The 20,384-nt window shown below is 32.8% G+C and overlaps 3 protein-coding genes across 4 annotated transcripts; all 3 read left to right on the plus strand.

Annotated features, from left to right (window-relative positions):
• Positions 356 to 5,449, plus strand: LOC109336411 (light-inducible protein CPRF2). The gene is made up of 6 exons (XM_019572995.1): positions 356 to 791; positions 2,574 to 2,673; positions 3,595 to 3,814; positions 4,341 to 4,416; positions 4,524 to 4,649; positions 4,905 to 5,449. Exons 1-6 carry the CDS (start codon positions 387 to 389, stop codon positions 5,316 to 5,318), a joined length of 1,341 nt encoding a protein of 446 aa, XP_019428540.1. The 5' UTR covers positions 356 to 386; the 3' UTR covers positions 5,319 to 5,449.
• LOC109334959 (sec-independent protein translocase protein TATA, chloroplastic-like) lies at positions 6,416 to 9,665 on the plus strand. The gene is made up of 2 exons (XM_019570953.1): positions 6,416 to 6,834; positions 9,413 to 9,665. The coding sequence occupies exons 1-2, from the start codon at positions 6,514 to 6,516 to the stop codon at positions 9,545 to 9,547; spliced, it is 456 nt and encodes a 151-aa protein (XP_019426498.1). The 5' UTR covers positions 6,416 to 6,513; the 3' UTR covers positions 9,548 to 9,665.
• On the plus strand, positions 11,645 to 16,526 carry LOC109336796 (transcription factor UNE12-like). 2 transcript variants are annotated; one of them, XM_019573620.1, is made up of 7 exons: positions 11,645 to 12,517; positions 12,731 to 12,886; positions 15,136 to 15,261; positions 15,339 to 15,404; positions 15,504 to 15,569; positions 15,733 to 15,810; positions 16,131 to 16,526. In XM_019573620.1, the coding sequence occupies exons 1-7, from the start codon at positions 12,137 to 12,139 to the stop codon at positions 16,359 to 16,361; spliced, it is 1,104 nt and encodes a 367-aa protein (XP_019429165.1). In that variant the 5' UTR covers positions 11,645 to 12,136; the 3' UTR covers positions 16,362 to 16,526. The 2 variants fall into 2 exon arrangements, with proteins under 2 accessions (XP_019429165.1, XP_019429166.1); XM_019573621.1 differs by having other exon boundaries at positions 11,646 to 12,517; positions 12,749 to 12,886.

Here is a 20,384-nt window from a genome sequence, read left to right on the forward strand (position 1 = left end):
AAGTAACTAATTCATTTCATAGTTAGTAAGTATTGTTCCTAACCAACATAGCTCATTCGAATCAAATGTAACATTTTAATTATCTCAAAATTTAGTAGAACACCACTTAACCAAATAATTTAGTTTTTTAGTTACGTTTTGTTCTCACTCAAGTTGCAAATTGGAACTTTACACACTAAGATTATAGTTATAAACAATAAAATAAACTTTTTGTTGTTGGTCACGTTTTGTTCTCACTCACAAGTTGCAAATTACAACTTGACACACGAAGACAAAAATTGAAATATTCAATCTGCTAGTGTGATATATTTTACCGATACACCCTTCCCCTCTCGTTTTCTACACCTCCACAAATCGCATCACACAGAATCGAAAATCCAACAAATATGGATCGTGTCTTCTCAGTCGGCGAAATCGCCGACCACTTCTGGTCGCCGGCGATTCCCTCATCCCTCTCCTCCGGCGGCGCCGACGAATCTTCTAAGATGAATCGCAGCGCTTCCGAGTGGGCCTTCCAGCGTTTCCTTCAAGAAGCAACATCCGCAACATCTCCACTTTCTTCTTCATCCGTTGCTGATCGAAACGACGACGTCGTTCTCGTCGAGACCAATAGCCACCAATCTAAACTGGATCGTGCACAGAGCGTGGACACCACGCTCCTTCAGAAAAACGATGTCGTTTTGCAAAATGCGATTTCTGTTCCTCCTCCTGGGCCCGTTGGTTCAGAGGAGTACCAAGCTTTCCTTAAGAGCAAGCTCAATCTCGCATGCGCTGCAGTTGCCATTGCCAGGGTAATTTTTCTTGGTCTTGTTTTCTTTCCGTGATAGAATTTGGGTTGTGAAATTTTGCGGCGTTTATGCTAAGTAAACGATTTCATTGGTTTAGATTTGGATCTGACTTCCGTGTTGATTTTGAGCATCTAACTATTTATTTTTAATTTTTGTTTTTGGGTGTTTATAAAAATCCAAAATTTATTTTGCCTTGATTAGTTTTTGTATTTGCTTTGGTTGCATGGTATTTTTACTGGGTTGTGATTCTTCCGAGTCTGAGATTAATGGCACTGTTTCGATGAATAGCTTATTCAGTAAGCACTTATCCTGAGAGCTAATGATCGTCTCTAAGCTCTTTTAGCTTATTTTATAAATGTCTGGGTTAAAATTAATAGAATAAGTTAAAAAGAGATTATAAGAAGGTTGTAAACTATTTTCACAAGCTCTTCCAAACATTTGCGTATGTGTTTATTTGATAAGATAAGCCAAAATATGTTTATCAGAAGAGCTATTGATCTTCCTAGAAGCTCTTTTTCGGTCATTTTATAAATTTCTCTGATAAATTTCACAAGCTCTTCCAATCACTCTAATTTATCTTTTAGCTTCTTCGAGTTTCATTTTGAAAATTAAACCAGCGCTCCTGGGAAGAAAGTGGAAATGTGTATGTCTATTCACTTTACCTTTGAGTCCATTTTTGGTTGTCACAATTTTGACCTATAAATCAATAAAAAGCCAAGTCTTCGTGGAAGCATGTAGTTTTAGTAGCAAAAATTAGAGGTGAGCACTAAACCTCTAATAGTGTAGGCGGTAGGCAGTAACTAACTAACTATTTCTGAGAATAAAAATACTTTAAAGTCAGTTGGTCCTTTGACTTCCAAAAGCAAAATGTTTTAAGACAACATATATCATATTGATGCCCAACTATTTACTGGATTTTGGTTAGCCTAGACTTACGCTAGATTAAAAGTGGGTTTGCAGAACTAGTAATTGGTTTAAGTTGGGATGCTTTACTGGTAAAAATAGTTTTGATACAATGAATTTTGTTTGGATAGTGTTACTGTGTTAATCTAAGTAACACATAGATGCGTAACTATCAAATTGATGCTTTTATCAAAATTATTTTTATCGAATTGGTGATATGAACCTTGAAAAAGGATAAGGCAGCGATCAACTCTCTAAGGGTATTATGGCTAGAGTAATAGTGTAAAATCTAAACTGTGCTCTGATGAACAGAGAAATGGGAATTCTTACTTTTTCAACCAAGACTTCGGCTCCAAACTTAGTTATAACTAACTGACTTTTGGAGATGTTGAAGGTGCTGAAATATTTTTTCAAAAAATTGGGTTTCAAACCTCCGAACTTAGTTTTAAGAATCCTAGCTTTATGCCTAGCACACTTCAATATTCAGGAAGATATTACGTATCCAGTGCTAGTCCTTCCTGGTGCTCTTGACCAGTTGGCCTTAACCGGTAAAGCCTTCTAAGATTCAGCTGAAAAATGGCTGTGTTCTTTCAACCAATAGCTATACAGAATGAAGAATCCACATGAAGGGCTCACAGTAGCATAAAAAGGTTAATGGTTATATATATATATATGTATGTATATATATATTTGTTGACATTGTCTACAATTCACTTCACCCACCTTGATTTATTTTCGGCTATTTGCATTTCTATCATATCCTTGCAAATTGCATTTACTCTTACAGTTTTGTTTAACAATTTGGTTACTGTTCCCACACCTGTCATCTTTTTCCACTGTGCATTGGGCCCATATCTAATTAGCTTCTGCTCATTGAAATAGGGGTCTTTGATCAAATCTCAAGATCAAGCCACTTTTCCTGACAGTGTACCACAGCCACTGTCTAATCTTTCTCAACCTGGACCTCAGCCTAATTTTACAGGTTTGAATTGCTAAAATGCATGAGGATGTGTTTATTCAAGTTTTTGCATATATGAATTCAAACATAGAAGATTTATTGGTGGAAGTAGATCACATGTATGAAAGAAGTTTGATAGCAGTACAGATTCAGTAAGTACAGTGCAGTAGGCTGAATGCTAAATGTAAAATAGATTACTGGCTATTAAAACTCAGAAGTTGAATGCATAAATCTGTCTATAAAATTGTTTTAATCCGAAAGCTTTTGTTTTCATTCACGGAGCTGTTTAGTCATTTCTTGAGAAGCTTTAGTTGCTGATTTTCTTCTCTCTCTCTTAATACCAGTGTTTTAAAAAAGGACTGGACCTAGTACCGGTCCATTTCTTCAATAAAACCGGTTATGAACTGGCCTAATCAGTAAATAACCTCGTAAACTGGTAAAAACCGGCCAAGCAACCTGTTTCAGTGGTCCATCATGCTGACATTTTCGGAAAAAATGGAATGTTAAGCTGAACAGCGGTGGTAGTATGACTTCTTTTTGATATCAACACATCTCGAGAGGTTGATCTGAACAATGGATCTTGGGTTTTTAAATGGCATTGAAGTTAAAATTTGACATTTTCTAATCTTCAGCCCAAACTAAATTAGCTCTTATTATACATCATGGATGCATTTTATGGTACTGCTTTTGTTAATGGGTTATTTTTTACCTCATGTTTCCTTTAATATAATTGTATCCCACGATAGTTGATAAAGAAGTTATTTTTAAAATTAACAAAATATGTATTTATTTGTTACCAGTTCAACCACGGTTGAACCATTGAAATATTGAATCATGAACCAGTACTTTCAATTGTTCTGTGCCTGTCCCGGTTTTAAAAACATTGCTTAATAATTAATATAGATAACATGTACTAAATTATGTAAAATATATCTGTCTATGTAGGTTCTGGTCCTTCTGGAAGTGACCCACCTAAATTGCAAGAGAAAGATGCCAAAGCACCAGTTGGGATTCCTTCTATACCTGCCATGCAAAAGAAACCCTCTGTTGCCATCAGGCCATCAACAAGTGGATCATCAAGAGAACTGTCAGATGACGAGGACATGGACGGAGAGACAGACATGAATGATAACATGGACCCTGCTGATGTAAAACGAGTAAGGAGGTAACAATTGTCTCATAATTGACCGAGTTTGTTACAAAACTTGTTAGTGCTTCTTTTAAATACACTTGGGAGTTAATTGTAAGATCATATAATTAACTTTTGAAATGGTTTAGACATTTGTTTTCTCAGTTTGATTTCCTGCTAGATAAACTCAATGATTTGCCTCCAAACAAAATTTCACCATGTGTCTTTTAGATCTTGAGAAGTGATAATAATGCTGCTTACCCAAAAAAATGGGTTCTCAATAGTGAACAAACTGTTGATGTGGCTGCATCTGGAGTATCTTTTTTCTATAAAACTCTGATGCAAATTACCAGAACTCTTATGAACAAAGGGTTTAGCATTACTCTTATAGTGATTATGCTATACCCTTCATAGTTTATCCAGTAAGTTGAAGAGTTATTTTCTTATTTTTATTTTAATAAAATGGATTAGTACTCTCTGTTATTGTAAAATGCTCATTTGTTCAATTCAGGGATAACCTCTGCTTTGGTTATTTCAATGCTTAATGACTTTTATCTCTCAGGATGCTTTCTAATAGGGAGTCAGCCAGACGCTCAAGAAGAAGAAAGCAGGCTCATTTAACCGATCTGGAGACACAGGTGTGTATATTCTATTTTAGAGTTGACTCCTTTTGTCCCCTCTTCTTTTTCTTTGTTAGTCCTCCCAGAGAAAGATGTGTATATATTCTGATCTCATCTTATCTTAGGTGAATCAATTACGAGGTGAAAACTCTTCCTTGTTAAAGCGCCTTACTGATGTCAGCCATAAGTACAATGAATCTGCTGTTGACAACAGAGTATTGAAAGCTGATGTTGAAACATTAAGAGCAAAGGTAAAACCATGCTTTATATAGCGACTTGGAATTAACTAAACCTATTGGCGCTGTCGTGCCCCGATTTTCAGTCGTGCATCTTTCTAATAAGTTCCCTATGTTTGACTAGCAAGCTGAGGAATGGAGCCTTATCAGTATATCCTTTCCATAGTGTAGAGGGTTAAACTAAATTAAAAGGAAAGTAATTTTGGTTGATGTCTATTGACAAAGATCTGACATATTTGCCATTTCCTTCATTGTTATTCTCAATTTTAGGTGAAGATGGCTGAAGAAACTGTAAAAAGAATTACTGGGTTGAACCCAATGTTTCATGCCATGTCTGATATATCAACCATGAACATGCCTTCATTTGATGGAAGTCCGTCTGACACATCAGCCGATGCAGCTGTCCCTGTGCATGATAATAACCCGAATCATCACTTTTATCAACAACCCACATCTAATAATCCTATACCCAGTCATGACATGAGAGTGATCAATAATGGGTTGGGGGACATTCCTTCTTCAATTGAAAATGTGCAGCAGAATGCTGCTGCAGCAGTGACTGTAGGGAGCAAGGTTGGTCAACCAGCTTCCTTGCACCGGGTGGCTAGCTTGGAACATCTTCAGAAGCGGATTCGTGGTGGTGTCGATTCTACTGGACCATCTTCCAACGGAGAGCAGCAGTAGTTGACAAACCAAATTGATGCAGCGGTTAGGAAATTATTCTAAAACACTTATTTCTGTTAGTTGTAAGTAATGGCCTATTCTTCTTGAATACATCATAAATCAGTTTATATAATGTAATTTTAATGGAGCATGCAATACCTGAGGCTAGTGGGAGCACCTTCATATATATATATATATATATATTTGTTTAATTGGTTGATTGTTAAACTAGATTTATCCTTAAGTATTTGTCAGTACCATCCTTGTCGTGCCAACTTGAATCTGGATTAGGTTGTCGCGTATGGTGTCCTGCTAGTTGATGGTTTATACCCAACAAATAAAATACAAAGGTTTATTTCTTTAAAAATAAATGAAGAAAACAACACTTAATTTTAACTAGATTGAGTCATTGAGATGAGAAATTTTCGTTAGTTTCTGCATGAGTGTTTGTCATAATTTCTTGCATTAGTTGCCATACTGATTGGATGAATGGGTAGTTATTATTATTTCATCCGAATGTTAACCAGTGCTGTAAAAACTAAATGAGCAGAAAAAATGGTAAATGAGTTCATTATGAAAGACAAGTTTGGAAAATTATATATAATTATTGGCAAATTTTAACATATTAATAATATTAATATTTCTTAATTCATGTGATATTACTTAAAATAGTTTAATAAAAATTGGCAAAGACAATATTGTTTAATTTTAATCAAATAAAAACCTAATATTAAGTTCAATCATAAGAAAATATTTTTGTGCTGGCTCGGACATGATTCTCTCTCATGTGAGGATACCTGTGAGAAATAAAAAAAAAATTCTTGTGAATATAATTTCACATTGAATCATCATAATTCAGATACCCTATTTGTCACACTGTATATTTATTTCAAAATTATTTTTTATTAATATATTTTTACACACAAATTTTCCTTAAAAATTCATTAAAAAGAAGAAAAAAACAATGAACATCATTTACTTGTACCTACTAATATAAATTATTTGTATTATTTTATTTAAGTTGATATTGATTAAAAATGAACTATGTAATGAGAGTATAAAAAATTATTAAAAAACTTATCAATAATGTAATATTGGGTCAAGGAAAGGAAAGTAAACCATTGAAAACACATGCTTGAGATTTTATATTATCCAATCTCTTATTGAAGAAGGTAGACGACATTTTCCGTTGAAACAAAAAATTGAAACCAAAATCATGGAGATGATAACCGCTTCTCTTACCCTTCCTCTTCATTCTCCTTCTTCAATTCCACAAAAGCTTCATTTCTCTTCATCCTCATTATCCTTCTCAGCTACCAACACAAATCTCTTCTTGAAATCTGAAAATATGAGTATCATTACCAGAAGAAGTAGAATCCAAAACGCTAGAACCAAGTCTCTCGTTTGCAACGCTTTGTTTGGACTCGGTGTTCCGGAGCTAGCAGTTATAGCTGGTGTTGCTGCCCTTGTTTTCGGACCTAAGAATTTGCCACAAGTTGGTCGCAGCTTTGGAAAAACCATTAAGAGCTTCCAACAGGTGTTCACTTAATTTTTCACCTTTACCCGCTTTTAGTGAATTTTTGTGCTCTGTAGTTAGTGTTAGTGATGTCAATTTTGTTTTGGTGAGGGAAATTTAATATGTAGAAGCTACTTGATTTGAATTGTTTGGTTCTTAAGGGAAGGGGTAGTATTAGTATATGATGATTTGAAATGTTGTTACCTCATAGATGATTAGAAATACATATGAATCTAGGGATTGAACCTAGGGCCTCATGCTTAAGTAAATCGAGTTTCTTCTAGATATTGGTTAAACGGATAGTTATATGATAATTGTTAGTGTGTAAACTGTATAAAAATAAGCCATTGGGGCTAATGTAATGCGAAATGAGAATCATTTGGTGAATATGTTAATTCATTTGGAGTCTTTCTCCCTTACTCGAAGGGGAAGCAATAATTCCCCCTTTGACTCACATAAAAACTCGAAATGAATTAACAATTACTAGATGATTCTCACTTCTTGTTAAATTGGCCTCAATGTTTTGTTTATACATTGCACACACTAACCGACGACTAACAATATCGTGTATCAATGTAGGTAAATCAATTTAGGTTTGTGTTGTTCTTTAGTCACATGTTCTGTCGTTGGTAAATCAAATAAGTTTGTGGTAGGATGTTAGGACTTAAGTACATGAGGAGAGACCACTCCAAAAGACTAGTCTATTAGGTGGGAGAGCCTCATGACTTACCACATCGAGTTTGCTATTCTACTCAATGTGGGACTCCTAACATAGGAACTTGAGTGGAGGACATTAATCTTCTTTAAACATACACCAAATGCATTTGTAGCATTCCCAATCCTATTTTTTGTGTGTGAAAGGGAAAGCACAAAGAACAAAACAGAAAAAAAAAGCTAAGCTCTCATATGACATATGAGGGACACCAGCAGCATCCTCATGTAACAAAGGCAGTAGCTCCTCATCAGGGGGACTCCATACAAAGGGTTACCTTTTAATTACTGTGGATCCACGGATGCCATTTGGAAGATTTCCTATTGATATTATTTGACCAATTGATGATATCTAAGTTGGAAATTGTCAAGTGATGGGTTAAGGCAAAGTTAAAGGGTATATAAAACTTGAATGTTAGGATTCCAAATTGCCATGACATTTTGGACAAACTATTACATCAAGTAAAGCCCAAAAGTACAACCCACTAAACAAACTCACCCTCCAAAGCATTAAATGGCCCCGCTTCCAAAATTGTAAGTCTTAACTATATTCTTTAGACATGTACATTTTAGCTATCAAGTTCATAAATGTTCCGTACTCCCTGTGCACCCAAGGCATGATTGGAAGTTTGGAAGTCACTCACTTGGACCTGGATGAAGCATCTTTCAGGAGGCTTGGCTTAGACTTCTTACAAAATGCCTCAACATTTCTCGTTCAATCAGCACGATATAGTTTAAAAGATCTTGGAAGAAGGAAACCGCCTTGCCATTGAGTATAAGTCATCTCAGAACATATAATAATTATATATTTAAAATAAACTCGAGTGTGAGAAACAATATTTAGAGCCAAGTTGTTCATATGTTGACTGTCCAATCTGATTATGTGTTTTTTCTTCTGGCTATTGATTTACCCAGCTTCCCTCCGTTGGCTAAGTTAGATTGTTAGATACTTGATCATAGCATAGCATAGCACAGGGATTAACATCTATTCTGTATGTCATAATTGTTAATGTGTGATTAAAAGAAATAACAGTAGTTAACTATTAGAGTGGGACAGATGGGGTTAGTTGGTTGTCAACTGAGTGGTTATAAGACCATTAGATGGGAGGGGTGATGGCATTCATTTCTTGTATTTGAAAGGAGAGGGAGTAAGGGAGAGTTCAAAGTCTCTCAAATAACTAGAGTGGAGATGTAAAGGGTTCTATAGTCAGTGTTCCACAATTGTAATTTTAGTGTTCATATCTATAAACACAATATTTCTCATTTAGTATGCTCCAGTGCTATTAGAGATCTTGATACAGGATTTGCACCTTGTTTAACATGAAACTTCGGGGGAATACATACAAAGAGGAGGCTCAAGTTGTTTGTTGGAGTCACTATGTAACCTTACATACCACTCATTGGACTTATAGGCATGCTGTTGCACAGAGCAAGAATTCATGAGTGTCTCTATACTTCTGCTCCCCCAACCCGCCCAAAAAAACTGTTCATGTTGAGTAGACTGATTGTAATGCCACATATTTTGTTTGGTTTCTTGGTATTATGGTTTTCTCATTAGTGTTAATGGCATGCTATCTTAAAGTTAAAACCAAAATATGATAATATAGAAACGGGGAAGGAAATAGAACATGGTCTCTCAAGAAACTAAGGAGGTTGTAAAACACACTGTATAAGTATTGCATACCTTTGATGTTAACTTGCATTAATCTCCAAATCTTCATGCTTCATCAGATGTGGGTTATGCATAAACTCAGCATTCATCATGTTCATAAATGGCCAAAATTCTTAGCAAATTAGCATTGCCATAATGCCATATTATCATCTATTAACATTTAAATTTTCTTTTCATTCCTTAATAGGTTACTTATTAGATTTTTGAATCTTGTAGGCAGCGAAGGAATTTGAGTCCGAGATTAAAAAGGAACCTAGTTCAACAGATGAGCCCATTGCTGAGGAACTAACTGCTGTGAATGAACAGCAAGAGCAAAACACTAAGGTTTCTAGTACTAAGGATAATGCATGAGATGAAGGCATGTTTAAGTAGGTATATTTTGTTAAATTTTGAACATGGGATTGTGTATTCCAAAGAAACTATTCTTATATGATTGATACCTGTTGGTCTAGTAGTTTTGCCTTTCATATGTTGCGTGCTGTATCAATATTCTTTATTTCCTTTTATACCTGACAATCACTCTGCAGCAACCATGAAATAGGTGCATCCTTACAATGGCATAAAAAATTCGAATGTGTTTGCATTCTATCATTGTGGGAGATGCCAATGAAAACATTGATACACTTAATGGAGTGAGTTTAGTTTTGGAGAGAAAATAATAGAAAGACGAGTTTTTAAAGTTATCTCACAAATGCATTTTATGACTCTAAAACCTTTCATTTTCCTTCCTATTCATTCAAAACTCAACTGCAAACGAATCATATGATTTAAATAAACAATTTTGAATATCTTAAATTTCACAAGGGAGCATCTTCTCTCATAACATCCTCAGCACTGATAAACAATCAACATGGTGCTATTTGAAAGTAAGTGGAGAGTGCGTCTTACTCTTATGTTATATTGACTAAATGACTATATTCAAAGACTGAAATCCAAATTATTCCTTTTTTATATTTCCATTTCCACTAAGTTGACACCGGCACATCTAAGTGGAGGAAAAGAAGAAAACTGAGGAGTGCTAAAGTCAAATTCAAAATCATCATCATTGTTTTTAAAAGGAAACTCAATCATCTTAACTTGACTCAAAATATATACGAGTAATAATTTTCCATCTGCCAACCATTTATATTTTATCTAACCAAAAAATGGCTCACATTTTCTTTGGAAGAAAGTGATATGTTATGACTAAATTTCAACAATCGGATAAGTGTGTTCTTCTTTCATTTTCGTGTCTAATGTCTTTGATTTTGATTTGGTTAGCATCAGTAATGAATTGAGAAATGGTGATATTACCTTTATAATATTATTATAGTAGACCACAAGATTTAAGGAAAGAATTCCGCCCGAAAGTAAGGGAATGATATAATATTTCTTGTTCAACCAAAACACAATACTGAGTTGACAATGTTCTAAGAAATCAGTTCTTTCGTCTTGCATATCTATGTTCTACTTAACCAATGTTTTAACATCCGCACAATGCAATGAATTTACCGTAGAAGTTAAAATGTATCATTGTATCAATCATAATTTGATGCAAATTCATGTGCTCTAGTACAAGCCACTCATCCTTAATTTATATACTATAAAATTCCTTTTCATAGACATAATTAATCAGACCGTTCACAATTATATTTCTCATTTTAAAAACTTTCTATTTAATAATATCATCATTTTATTTATGGTTTTGCTAAAGTCTTTATTGAAAACATTTATATTTATTAAATTAAGATAAGATGACTTTTAGTTTTTAAATAATAAAAAAATCATTTTTTATTTTTTAAGAGCATTGGTTAAGAAAAAACTTATATTTAACTAGCACTTATTAAGTGTTTGATAAGGTATGAGAAAGGTTTATAAATAAGACAACAGTTTGATCAGAATTAAGCTTATTGTTTACAAAGGATCTTAAATGGCTAATATTCTATAATTCATTGACATATGAATTATATTGCATTATTTTCAACCAATAAGCTAATTTTATAAAACATGTTAAATTATTAGCGTTATGTCTTTAGCCCAAACTTTTCATTTAAAGGCGTCAACCACTTTTTTAGCTAACTTTTGAGCCATTTTTATAGTATTTTGAAATACCACATTATAGTAATTTGTCTAAAAAAAAGGCCTTAATTGAATAAATCAATCTAAAGAAAATCAAATTATAAAAATTGTAAGGGATATGTTTTAATTATTTTAAAGGACTAACATAAAAATTTGTTAAAAATGTAGAAGAGAAAAGAGGAATGAGTGCGTACGTATACGTAACAAAGACTGAAACATGATTGATCATTGCCAATTTTCTTTCTTTATAACAAGTGTGTTGATATAGTGTTATAAAACTCCAAGGGAATGACAAAAAAAAGCAAAGTTTAATTCATGAAAATAACATTATTGAGAAAGACAATTAAACATCTCAAAAGTGATTGGTTCATAAAATTTTCTTTCTTTATTGTTTACTAACTTAGTCTTTGTGACTCGTCTCTCTCATATTGTTTTGGTCTTTAAAGCCATACCGCACTCAGCACTTGCATTCTCTTCTTTCTCTCTACACTCCCAACCCTGAACAAGAAATAAGCAAAAGCTGAAAAGCTTCAACTGCAAAAAATATCAATCAACCAATAACTACCAAGTAACCCATCACACAAACCCTTTTCTCTTTCTTTCTTTTTTTGTCCTTTCCTCCTCAATTCTCAAAAGTTCCACAACAAAACATTATTGGGAAGTGCAAGTTGAAGTAGTGGAAACCCCTCAGTTCTATTACCAATTCATCGGGCTTCGGTTCAACCAGAAACTGTAACAATACCCCTTCCTTGTTTTCCGCTCTTTGTTCTTTTTAAACTCAGAAGAAAACAAACAAATGTGGCAATAGAAAAAAGAAGGTTACTTTCGTTACCCCTTTATAACAAAGTTGATAACTTTGGAGAGAAGAGAAAGAATTAAGACATGGCTGGTAATGGGTCTGAAGGGTTGGGTGATGATTTCTTTGAACAAATCTTAGCAGTTCCTGAAGCCTCATATGGAAGGAGTTTAAGTCATGATGTGGGGTCCATGCCAATGGGGTTGCAATTGGGTTCCACTAGTGGTGGGTTGAGAGGAGGAGGGTCCTTAGGAATTGGGGTGGGTATGCCCTTAGGGTTAAATTTGGAGCAAGGTGCGTTTCTGAGACACCAAGGTGGTCATGATGTTGAGGGTAGCATTAACAATAATCATAATCAGCATCAACAACTCCTTCGTCTTAATAATAACAATAACAATAGTGGGAATAATATTAGTAACAACAACAATAGCACGTCTTCATCTTCATCTTCTACCGCAGGAATCAATGTAAGTTTATATCATTCTTTTCTCTTATAGTATAATATGTTAGTGTAGTTTCACATGTATATTTTTGTTTTCACATATATGTCTTCTCTATATGCTACTATATTGGTTGGAATTGTTAATTTTAGCACCAATAAAATATAACATGGAGATATACAATCCCATAGTTTTGTGGATTTATTTTTCATAATGTTTTGTTTTGTTGATATTGTGTAGTTTGTGTGTGGGTGGCAGGATAGAGATATGCAAATGAGGGGTATGTTTTCAGGGTTTGGACAATTGCATAATCCTCCTCCTACACATGCTCATGCTCACTCTATTCGCCCCATGCTGTTATCTCCTCAGCCCCAACTTCACCGTCATCACCAGCAGGTATATTATTAGAAAATAAGATATCTCCTCCTACAATGAGATAAATCTTCAACCATTGAAATTACGAGTATTCTATTTAATCATTTTTTACGAAACTATTTTAAAATAAAACAAAATGACTTATTCTCTTAATCTTCATTCTTTAATGGACAATATTGTCTTGTCCTTGTCTTTAATTCAATCATCTAGAATAATGTATAATATATTAACCAAATTCATAACATGTATTCTATTTAATCATTTTCTACTAAAATATTTTTAAAATAAAACAAAATGTCTTATTCTCATATTATTATTCATTTTAATCTTCCTTCTTTAATGGACAATACTGTCACTTGTCTTTAATTCAATCATTTATTACATCTTAATGATAATAACAAATGAAACTTTATCATTATTTATCTGTAAATTTGGCTTCTTCTGTTTGTTGCCCAATAATTACCATAAACTATATATAAAGACAATTTTATTATAATATACTAACCTTAAAGTTAGATCACTGTTCATTACATAAAGAAGAGATGCCTTTGGATGTTTTAAGGTGCTTCCTCCATGTCCATCCATTAATTTTATTAATATAAAACAAAATATAAAGACGTTAGTCCTAATATTTAATGAATGAAATGATACGATTAGATATGCTTTTTCCCCTTCCTTTTCACAATTGAAAAACTCACTGGGGTATGTAGGTTCCTTTACAGTCTTAAGCTTTCTGGCTATGGATGCGTTCATTTTGTTCGTTTCACTCTTTCTAGGACATTTCACGTTCCAATGATCATTGGCCTTTTTCTTTCTTTCAAAAACAAGACATACATTATTCATACCTCACTTCATTTTTTACATTTAGTATTAATTAATTAAAACAGAGTCTATTTTTCGCATATTTAATTCCATTTTAATTCTGTCACATAACAAATGTGACCATAAAACAAATGTTATGAAAAATTCCAGATTTTGTTTGATACTCAATTTTTATATATAATACTTTCAGTAGAAGTTTATTGAGTGCGTTTTATTAGTATTTTATTTTAGCTTTAGGACCATACCGTAGCTTTATATATTTTATATGGTTTTGGATTTTTGCAATTAGTGATGGATGAGTACATAATAGTTAGTACTTAGTACTTACTAGTACCTATACTTTAGCGAGTAATAATGCGATATACCGAATTTGCCCTTCCTTTCTGACAGAGCGTTTTTAGAATAAAAGTTAGGTAGCAGTTTCATTTTTATATTTATTATTCATATTTAATTCTTTATTTGTATAAAACTAAAAGGCGAAAGGGTTATTCATTCCAACGCTGACGGGCCTTGTAGCGCGTGGTGCTCGCATTTAAAATATTTCTATTTTGATTGGGATTGACCTTTAGTTACATTTGTGATCATATTAAAAAAGTTGAAAGTTTAATCATGATTTCCATGGATGATTCCTTCATGCTGGAATCAAGATAATTTGTCCCAGTTTTTATGTGTGATTTTTGTCCATAACCAATTGAAAATTAGCACAACTTAAAAAAAAAATCATTAAAATAGAAAATATTTTTTGAGTGTAAAATGTGTACACTGACAGTCAGTGTAAACATGTATACACATCCACCATTCATTTGGATTACTTTTTTTGAAAAGTCAACAATAATTAAACATTAATGGTGGATGAAATAATAACAATGTATAAATCTTGTACACTCTCAGTGCATACATCTTTTTCTCATATTTTTTATATTATTTGATGGAGTTTGATAAAGAGATGATTTTGGTTCCATGAGCTCACCCTAACTTAAATTCAACTTTGTAATTAATATAAGTAAATTTTCTTTCTTAATAAACATGATCTATCATTAATTATGGGATATTGTTGGATCACGTAGCTAATATTTTGTTGTTGATGCTTTGTTAGGCAATCTACATATGTTAGTGAAAACACCACACCCCAATGAATGGAGGTTGGTGTGTCCTGTCTCCTATTCATGTTAGAGAAAATCAAGAGAATTGAGAAAGAATGAGAAGTTCGGTTTACTTTGCTGACTTATGAAACCAATCTAGCTATCAATAACCATACTCTAACCATGGATTTGTCCTCACAACACCAACCAAACCTTAATCCCACCAGGGCTTAATAGTAGTAAGCAATTTGCAAAGATTCGAGTTGGGCTAGAATCCTTGTAAATTGCTTACAACACAGAAAAAATGATGCTCATTTTGGCAGTTATGTATAAAATTATTGTGTTAATTTGTTGATATCAATGCAGCACTTTCAAAGCCAGGCACAACATCCAGTGTCTGTTGCTGCTATGCCACAACAACCACCTGGCATCCGCCCTCGAGTGCGAGCTAGAAGAGGACAAGCCACAGACCCCCACAGTATTGCTGAACGGGTAAGAACATCATAATTCACATGAATGAGAAGATGGTTTGTTATTAATTCTCATTCCTTTGTATTGGATTTATGCAGTTGCGCCGCGAAAGAATCGCGGAGAGAATGAAGGCATTGCAGGAATTAGTTCCCAGCATCAATAAGGTAGCTGGTTTTGCATTGCACTTATAATCTCTTGGCCTTTGCTTACTCTTAAAAATGTGAGTCCAATCATGCTTATATGCTATGAAACTATGATTGTAGACAGACAGAGCAGCTATGCTTGATGAAATTATGGAATATGTGAAGTTCCTAAGGCTCCAAGTTAAGGTATGGGTTATATTGGCAATCAAAGAATAGTTACCATTTCTTCCTATTAAATCTACTACATGATTTTAGTCTGCTACATTTCTTTGTACCAATTAGCTGAATTAAATAGAACCCCCTAGTCCCTTTTTAAATGTCATTTGATTCCACTGATATATTGAAACAGGTCCTAAGTATGAGTAGATTGGGTGGAGCTGGTGCAGTTGCTCAGCTTGTCTCTGATGTTCCCTTTTCTGCACTGGAGGTGATACATTTGGAAAACATTATGCTAATTGTTTTGTTCTTCACATTCTTTACATTATTTCGTAATCAAATCGACTTTGACATTTGTGTTTTTATCGCATATAGAGTGACACATCTAATTTTATCCGTGTTATTTCCATTTACATCCTACTTTTAATTTTATCAAACACTACAATGCAGTTCTTAATTTGTGTTTTTTGCTTTTACACAGTGTATATCTATTTATGTATGTTGTGACATAGCTTTATAGTTATTTTGTTCTATGCTGACTTTCATAGTAACAATGAATGATTCTATTGGTTTCGTTTATTGTATCTATAGGGAGAGAATATTGAAGGTGAAGCTAATGAGCAATCATGGGACAAGTGGTCAAATGATGGCACAGAACAACAAGTTGCTAAACTCATGGAAGAAGATGTTGGAGCTGCTATGCAATTTCTTCAATCTAAGGCACTTTGTATCATGCCTATATCTCTAGCTTCAACCATTTTTCGTATGCCTCAATCAGAAGCATCCTCACTCATTAAACCTGAATCAAACAACCACTCATAGAATGGACAAAGTGAAGTGAGAAAGTAAATATGTATTTATCTTTAAATTACTTAGCAAATTCATATCTTGATATATTTTTAAATAATCAAGGTAGACACATCATTACTTTCTCATTTTGCATTTAAAACTCACTCTAGAGGAGACTAATCCTTGACAGAAATCACATAAATTTCCTTGACAGAATTCTCTACCTCAAATTTGGTCCCATTCTACTTTCTAGCATACTTTGCAAGTAAAAGTTCTGACTTGATTGAATGTAAAAGGATTTAGTGAGTGGAGCTTTTCATTGTTTTAGAAATTTGTCAAACATCCAGTAATTGTCATTCTAAAAATTAGAGGAGCACAATTCTCTAATAGAGATTACCTGTCCCAAAATTATATTTTCAATTATGTTTTATCCAATAAAATTTTAATATATAATAAAAAATTCTTATATCACTTTAATTTTATTTTTCACTTCTCAATTTTTTATATGTCAAAATTTCATTGAATGATACATGGTTAGAAATATGATTTTAAGATATGTGATCTCTATTTATACTTTATAGATAATATTTCAAAGGTTCTATTGGTACTTTTCTCCCAAATATCAGTGGTGGGGTTGGTGGGGGATTACCAAAATATTTTGTAGTGGAAACTCCTTTTCTTCATTTTAGATATTGAGTGAGTTGAAAATAGGACCATTTAAAAGGAAGAGATTGGTATGTATAATGTATCTGGAGAAATTTATAATGCTAGTTGAATTAAAGTATGGTTAGTTGCCTAGTAAAGCTGTTTGGAAGTATCTGACAATTGGAAAAGCTAAATATATTTCCAAATAATTAATCAGTGCTTGATGAGACAGTGGAAAATGACAGTTTGTTAAGTTACTGAACTAAATAGAAGTAGGTCTTATCTTCTCACTGACATTTATAATAAATTCACGCGGCAATCTTCTGTCATGTCCAAGAGAAAGAACTATTTGTTCTCTTGTAGGTTATAAATCATTTAATTATTAAAGATCCTCCTAATGATAACTAAATAATATTTAAAAAAAAATCATGTAATATATTACAATGTGAATAACTGAAATAGGGCTTATACAAATATAAATGTTTGATTCAATTTTTGATGTAATTCATGAACAAAATAGAATAATATTATTTGATTAATGTTAAATATTTATATAGGAACCAAATCGATAATGATTTAGTTTGATTTCATAGTTTCTATGTTTTTTTATAAAAAATTTACAATATTTTAAATTGTATTTCATAAGGCATTTTTCCTTTCCTTGTGCTACAAGCTACAAGATGGAAAAGGAGTAAAAAGATATTTTGGAATTTGAAAATAAAAGTGTGCCGTTAAAAATCCCTCCTTTTGATTATTTCTTCATTGATTTTGGGCCTGTAACAAAACTTTTTTCTAATAGCCCATGGCTGAATATTGGACAGCACTCAGTCTCAAACCAACTCAGGGAAGCTATTATCCTGATGATGTCCATTCTCAAAAGATCCAACATTGGGTGCCATGGCTAAGGCACAACATTGATTTTATTTGCTTTAAATGTGGATGGTAGCTCCTTCGGTAACCCACGAAAAGCAGGTACGGAGGACTTTTGCAAGATAGTATAGGTTATTGGATTAGTAGTTTTATGGGCTTTGCAAGCATATCTAATAACCTTCATGCTGAACTTTTGGGCTCGCTTTATGGTCTTCAATTAACTTGAGATCTGAGGTTCATAAAGGTTAACTGTTTTAGTGACTCTCTTGATGCCATTTCCTTAGTTCAAGGTAGTCGGCATGATCATCATCACTATATGGCACTTGTGCTATGCATCCAAGACTTGATGATATGTGTGTAAAAGTTCAGTTCGGTTCTTGGTACATTTCAGTGACCGAGTATAAATATATGGTTCGGTTCCGCTCAGTTAACTGCAAATTTAACTATAAGAACTGAACTAAACCAAACCACGCTGGAATGATTTGGTTCAGTTCGGTTCCACGGTTTTTCCTATTATTCTTTTATAAAAAATCTTGCATCAATTCAAAGTTGAAAATGTATTATAAGAGATACTGTTTATCCATAAAAAGGAAAAACACTACTACTATTATTATAAAAAAGTACGAATCATATATAGATGAGTAAAAAAATTGAAAATTATGATTGTTTGTTAGTAATATATATAACAATTATGTAAGTTATGAAGAAAAAAATGAATTATCACATATATAATAATACAATCCACAATTAATTAGTAACATTGATATCTACTAGTAACAAAATAATTCATGATTAGTATATATATATATATATCAATTAGTAAAAATATAATAATTATTTATATAACCTTCTAACTCCAATTAGTAACACATCTAATTATACATGTATGTATAACAATATATTTCATTCTCAATACCATAAAAGTTGGTAGATATGTTCCAAATCATCAACACATATTCAGAAATAATTTAGTAAGTAATAAAATATATAATATTAATATAGTAATAATTTATTAACATATATAACAATACAATTGACACACAAGTGATAATTTAAGCTACAAAAATGCTTGAAGAATTTAAATAACAATAAAACATTATTATTTATTATCTATTTCTTTAACACGTGGTTCGGTTTGGTTCCAAAATTTCTAAAACCATAAGCCGAATCAAAGATAAGTGGTTCCTTAAAAAATTAACCGAACCGAACCACATTTTGCGGTTTGATTCGATTCGATTTCACAATTTAAACCGGAACCATTTACCCCTCTACTTGATGAATATGGAATGGGAGGCGTGGATCACCCACATTTAGAGAGAAGAGAACTTTTGCTAATATCATTTGGCTAAGAAGGAAGCAAAACCTATTTCTACTTTCAGTATAATAGAATCAGTTCCTTGTGAATTTAAGCATGTGTTGTTTTCTGATACCATAGGTACTTGGTTCCTTTTTTTTTTGTTTTCTTTCATCTCTTATTACCAAAAAACTGAATTGTACTTTTTCAATCCAAGGTGCTTTGTGTTAGAAATATCAAAGACAATAGACAAGGTTTTGTAGACCATTTTTGAAATAGTTATACTTGGTGTCTATCAATACGCAACAGTTTTTAAATGTAAAGTTTTATTTGACTACGAGAATGACTTTATAAGCTTTGTATAATTACAGGGACCGAATTCTTTACGGTTGCCTGTTCATAAAGGCAACAGTTACCTAACTTTCGCATATATTAATATTAACATGCAACTGTTTTGAATGTTACTTATACTGATTATCATTATTTTTGAATTATTTAATATAAAATATTATAGAATATATATTTTAAATAGAGAAAATTCCTTTCTCATGTACTATGGCCCATTGAGGTGTGAGAAGTTGTGCAATCATAATAAATGTAAATTAATAAAAAAGCAAACACCACTTTCATACATTAGAAAGGTGATAATAATTGTAATAAATAAAAGAAGTTCTGTCTGTAATTCCTAAAACCATAAGAACCACATATATAATCTTTTACACCAAAAAGTTGTGATGAATTCTAAAAACTTCAAGTTTTATGGACAGCAGCTACACAACATTACTTCTCTAATAAACGAACAACCTAAAGTCATATTGCTAAACTAAGTACTGAACAGATGAGTTGTTATTTTTGCTCTGTCTCACCGTCAAACTTTACGGATTCTATATGCCCTTAATTACTCCAAAAATCTTGCATCTCTTCACCAAAAAAATAAAAGAAAAGCCTCTCCTTTACTATTACTACTATATAATTTTTATCACATTTTTTCTAATACACTGTTATTCCAGGTAGTTGGTTTCTTTGGAGATAAAATAGGTGATTGTTTTTGCCACAGCTTCAAATTGCATTTGGCCGCTGTTCCTTGGTGCTAAGTTGATCAATAATCTTTCGGTGGTTATCCCTGGAAAAAGGGGAGCTTAAGTAGGAATGAGCTATAGCAAAGTAGGAATGTTCTCGTTTATTTTTTCTGTTACTGTTATGAACTACGATGTTACTTTTCCTGTAGTAACTTACTTATAAAAAAA

Source organism: Lupinus angustifolius, chromosome LG20 (assembly GCF_001865875.1).
Source record: "Lupinus angustifolius cultivar Tanjil chromosome LG20, LupAngTanjil_v1.0, whole genome shotgun sequence".
Lineage (NCBI taxonomy): Eukaryota > Viridiplantae > Streptophyta > Magnoliopsida > Fabales > Fabaceae > Lupinus > Lupinus angustifolius.

Excerpts from the sequence above, each read along its gene's own strand:
- LOC109336411 (XM_019572995.1), top strand. The coding sequence starts at position 387 with ATGGATCGTGTCTTCTCAGTCGGCGAAATCGCCGACCACTTCTGGTCG. Across the intron at positions 2,674-3,594 it reads ACCTCAGCCTAATTTTACAG|GTTCTGGTCCTTCTGGAAGT; the intron begins GTTTGAATTGCT and ends CTGTCTATGTAG. Across the intron at positions 4,650-4,904 it reads TTGAAACATTAAGAGCAAAG|GTGAAGATGGCTGAAGAAAC; the intron begins GTAAAACCATGC and ends TCTCAATTTTAG.
- LOC109334959 (XM_019570953.1), top strand. The coding sequence starts at position 6,514 with ATGGAGATGATAACCGCTTCTCTTACCCTTCCTCTTCATTCTCCTTCT. Across the intron at positions 6,835-9,412 it reads CCATTAAGAGCTTCCAACAG|GCAGCGAAGGAATTTGAGTC; the intron begins GTGTTCACTTAA and ends TGAATCTTGTAG.
- LOC109336796 (XM_019573620.1), top strand. The coding sequence starts at position 12,137 with ATGGCTGGTAATGGGTCTGAAGGGTTGGGTGATGATTTCTTTGAACAA. Across the intron at positions 15,262-15,338 it reads CCCACAGTATTGCTGAACGG|TTGCGCCGCGAAAGAATCGC; the intron begins GTAAGAACATCA and ends GGATTTATGCAG. Across the intron at positions 15,811-16,130 it reads TTCCCTTTTCTGCACTGGAG|GGAGAGAATATTGAAGGTGA; the intron begins GTGATACATTTG and ends TTGTATCTATAG.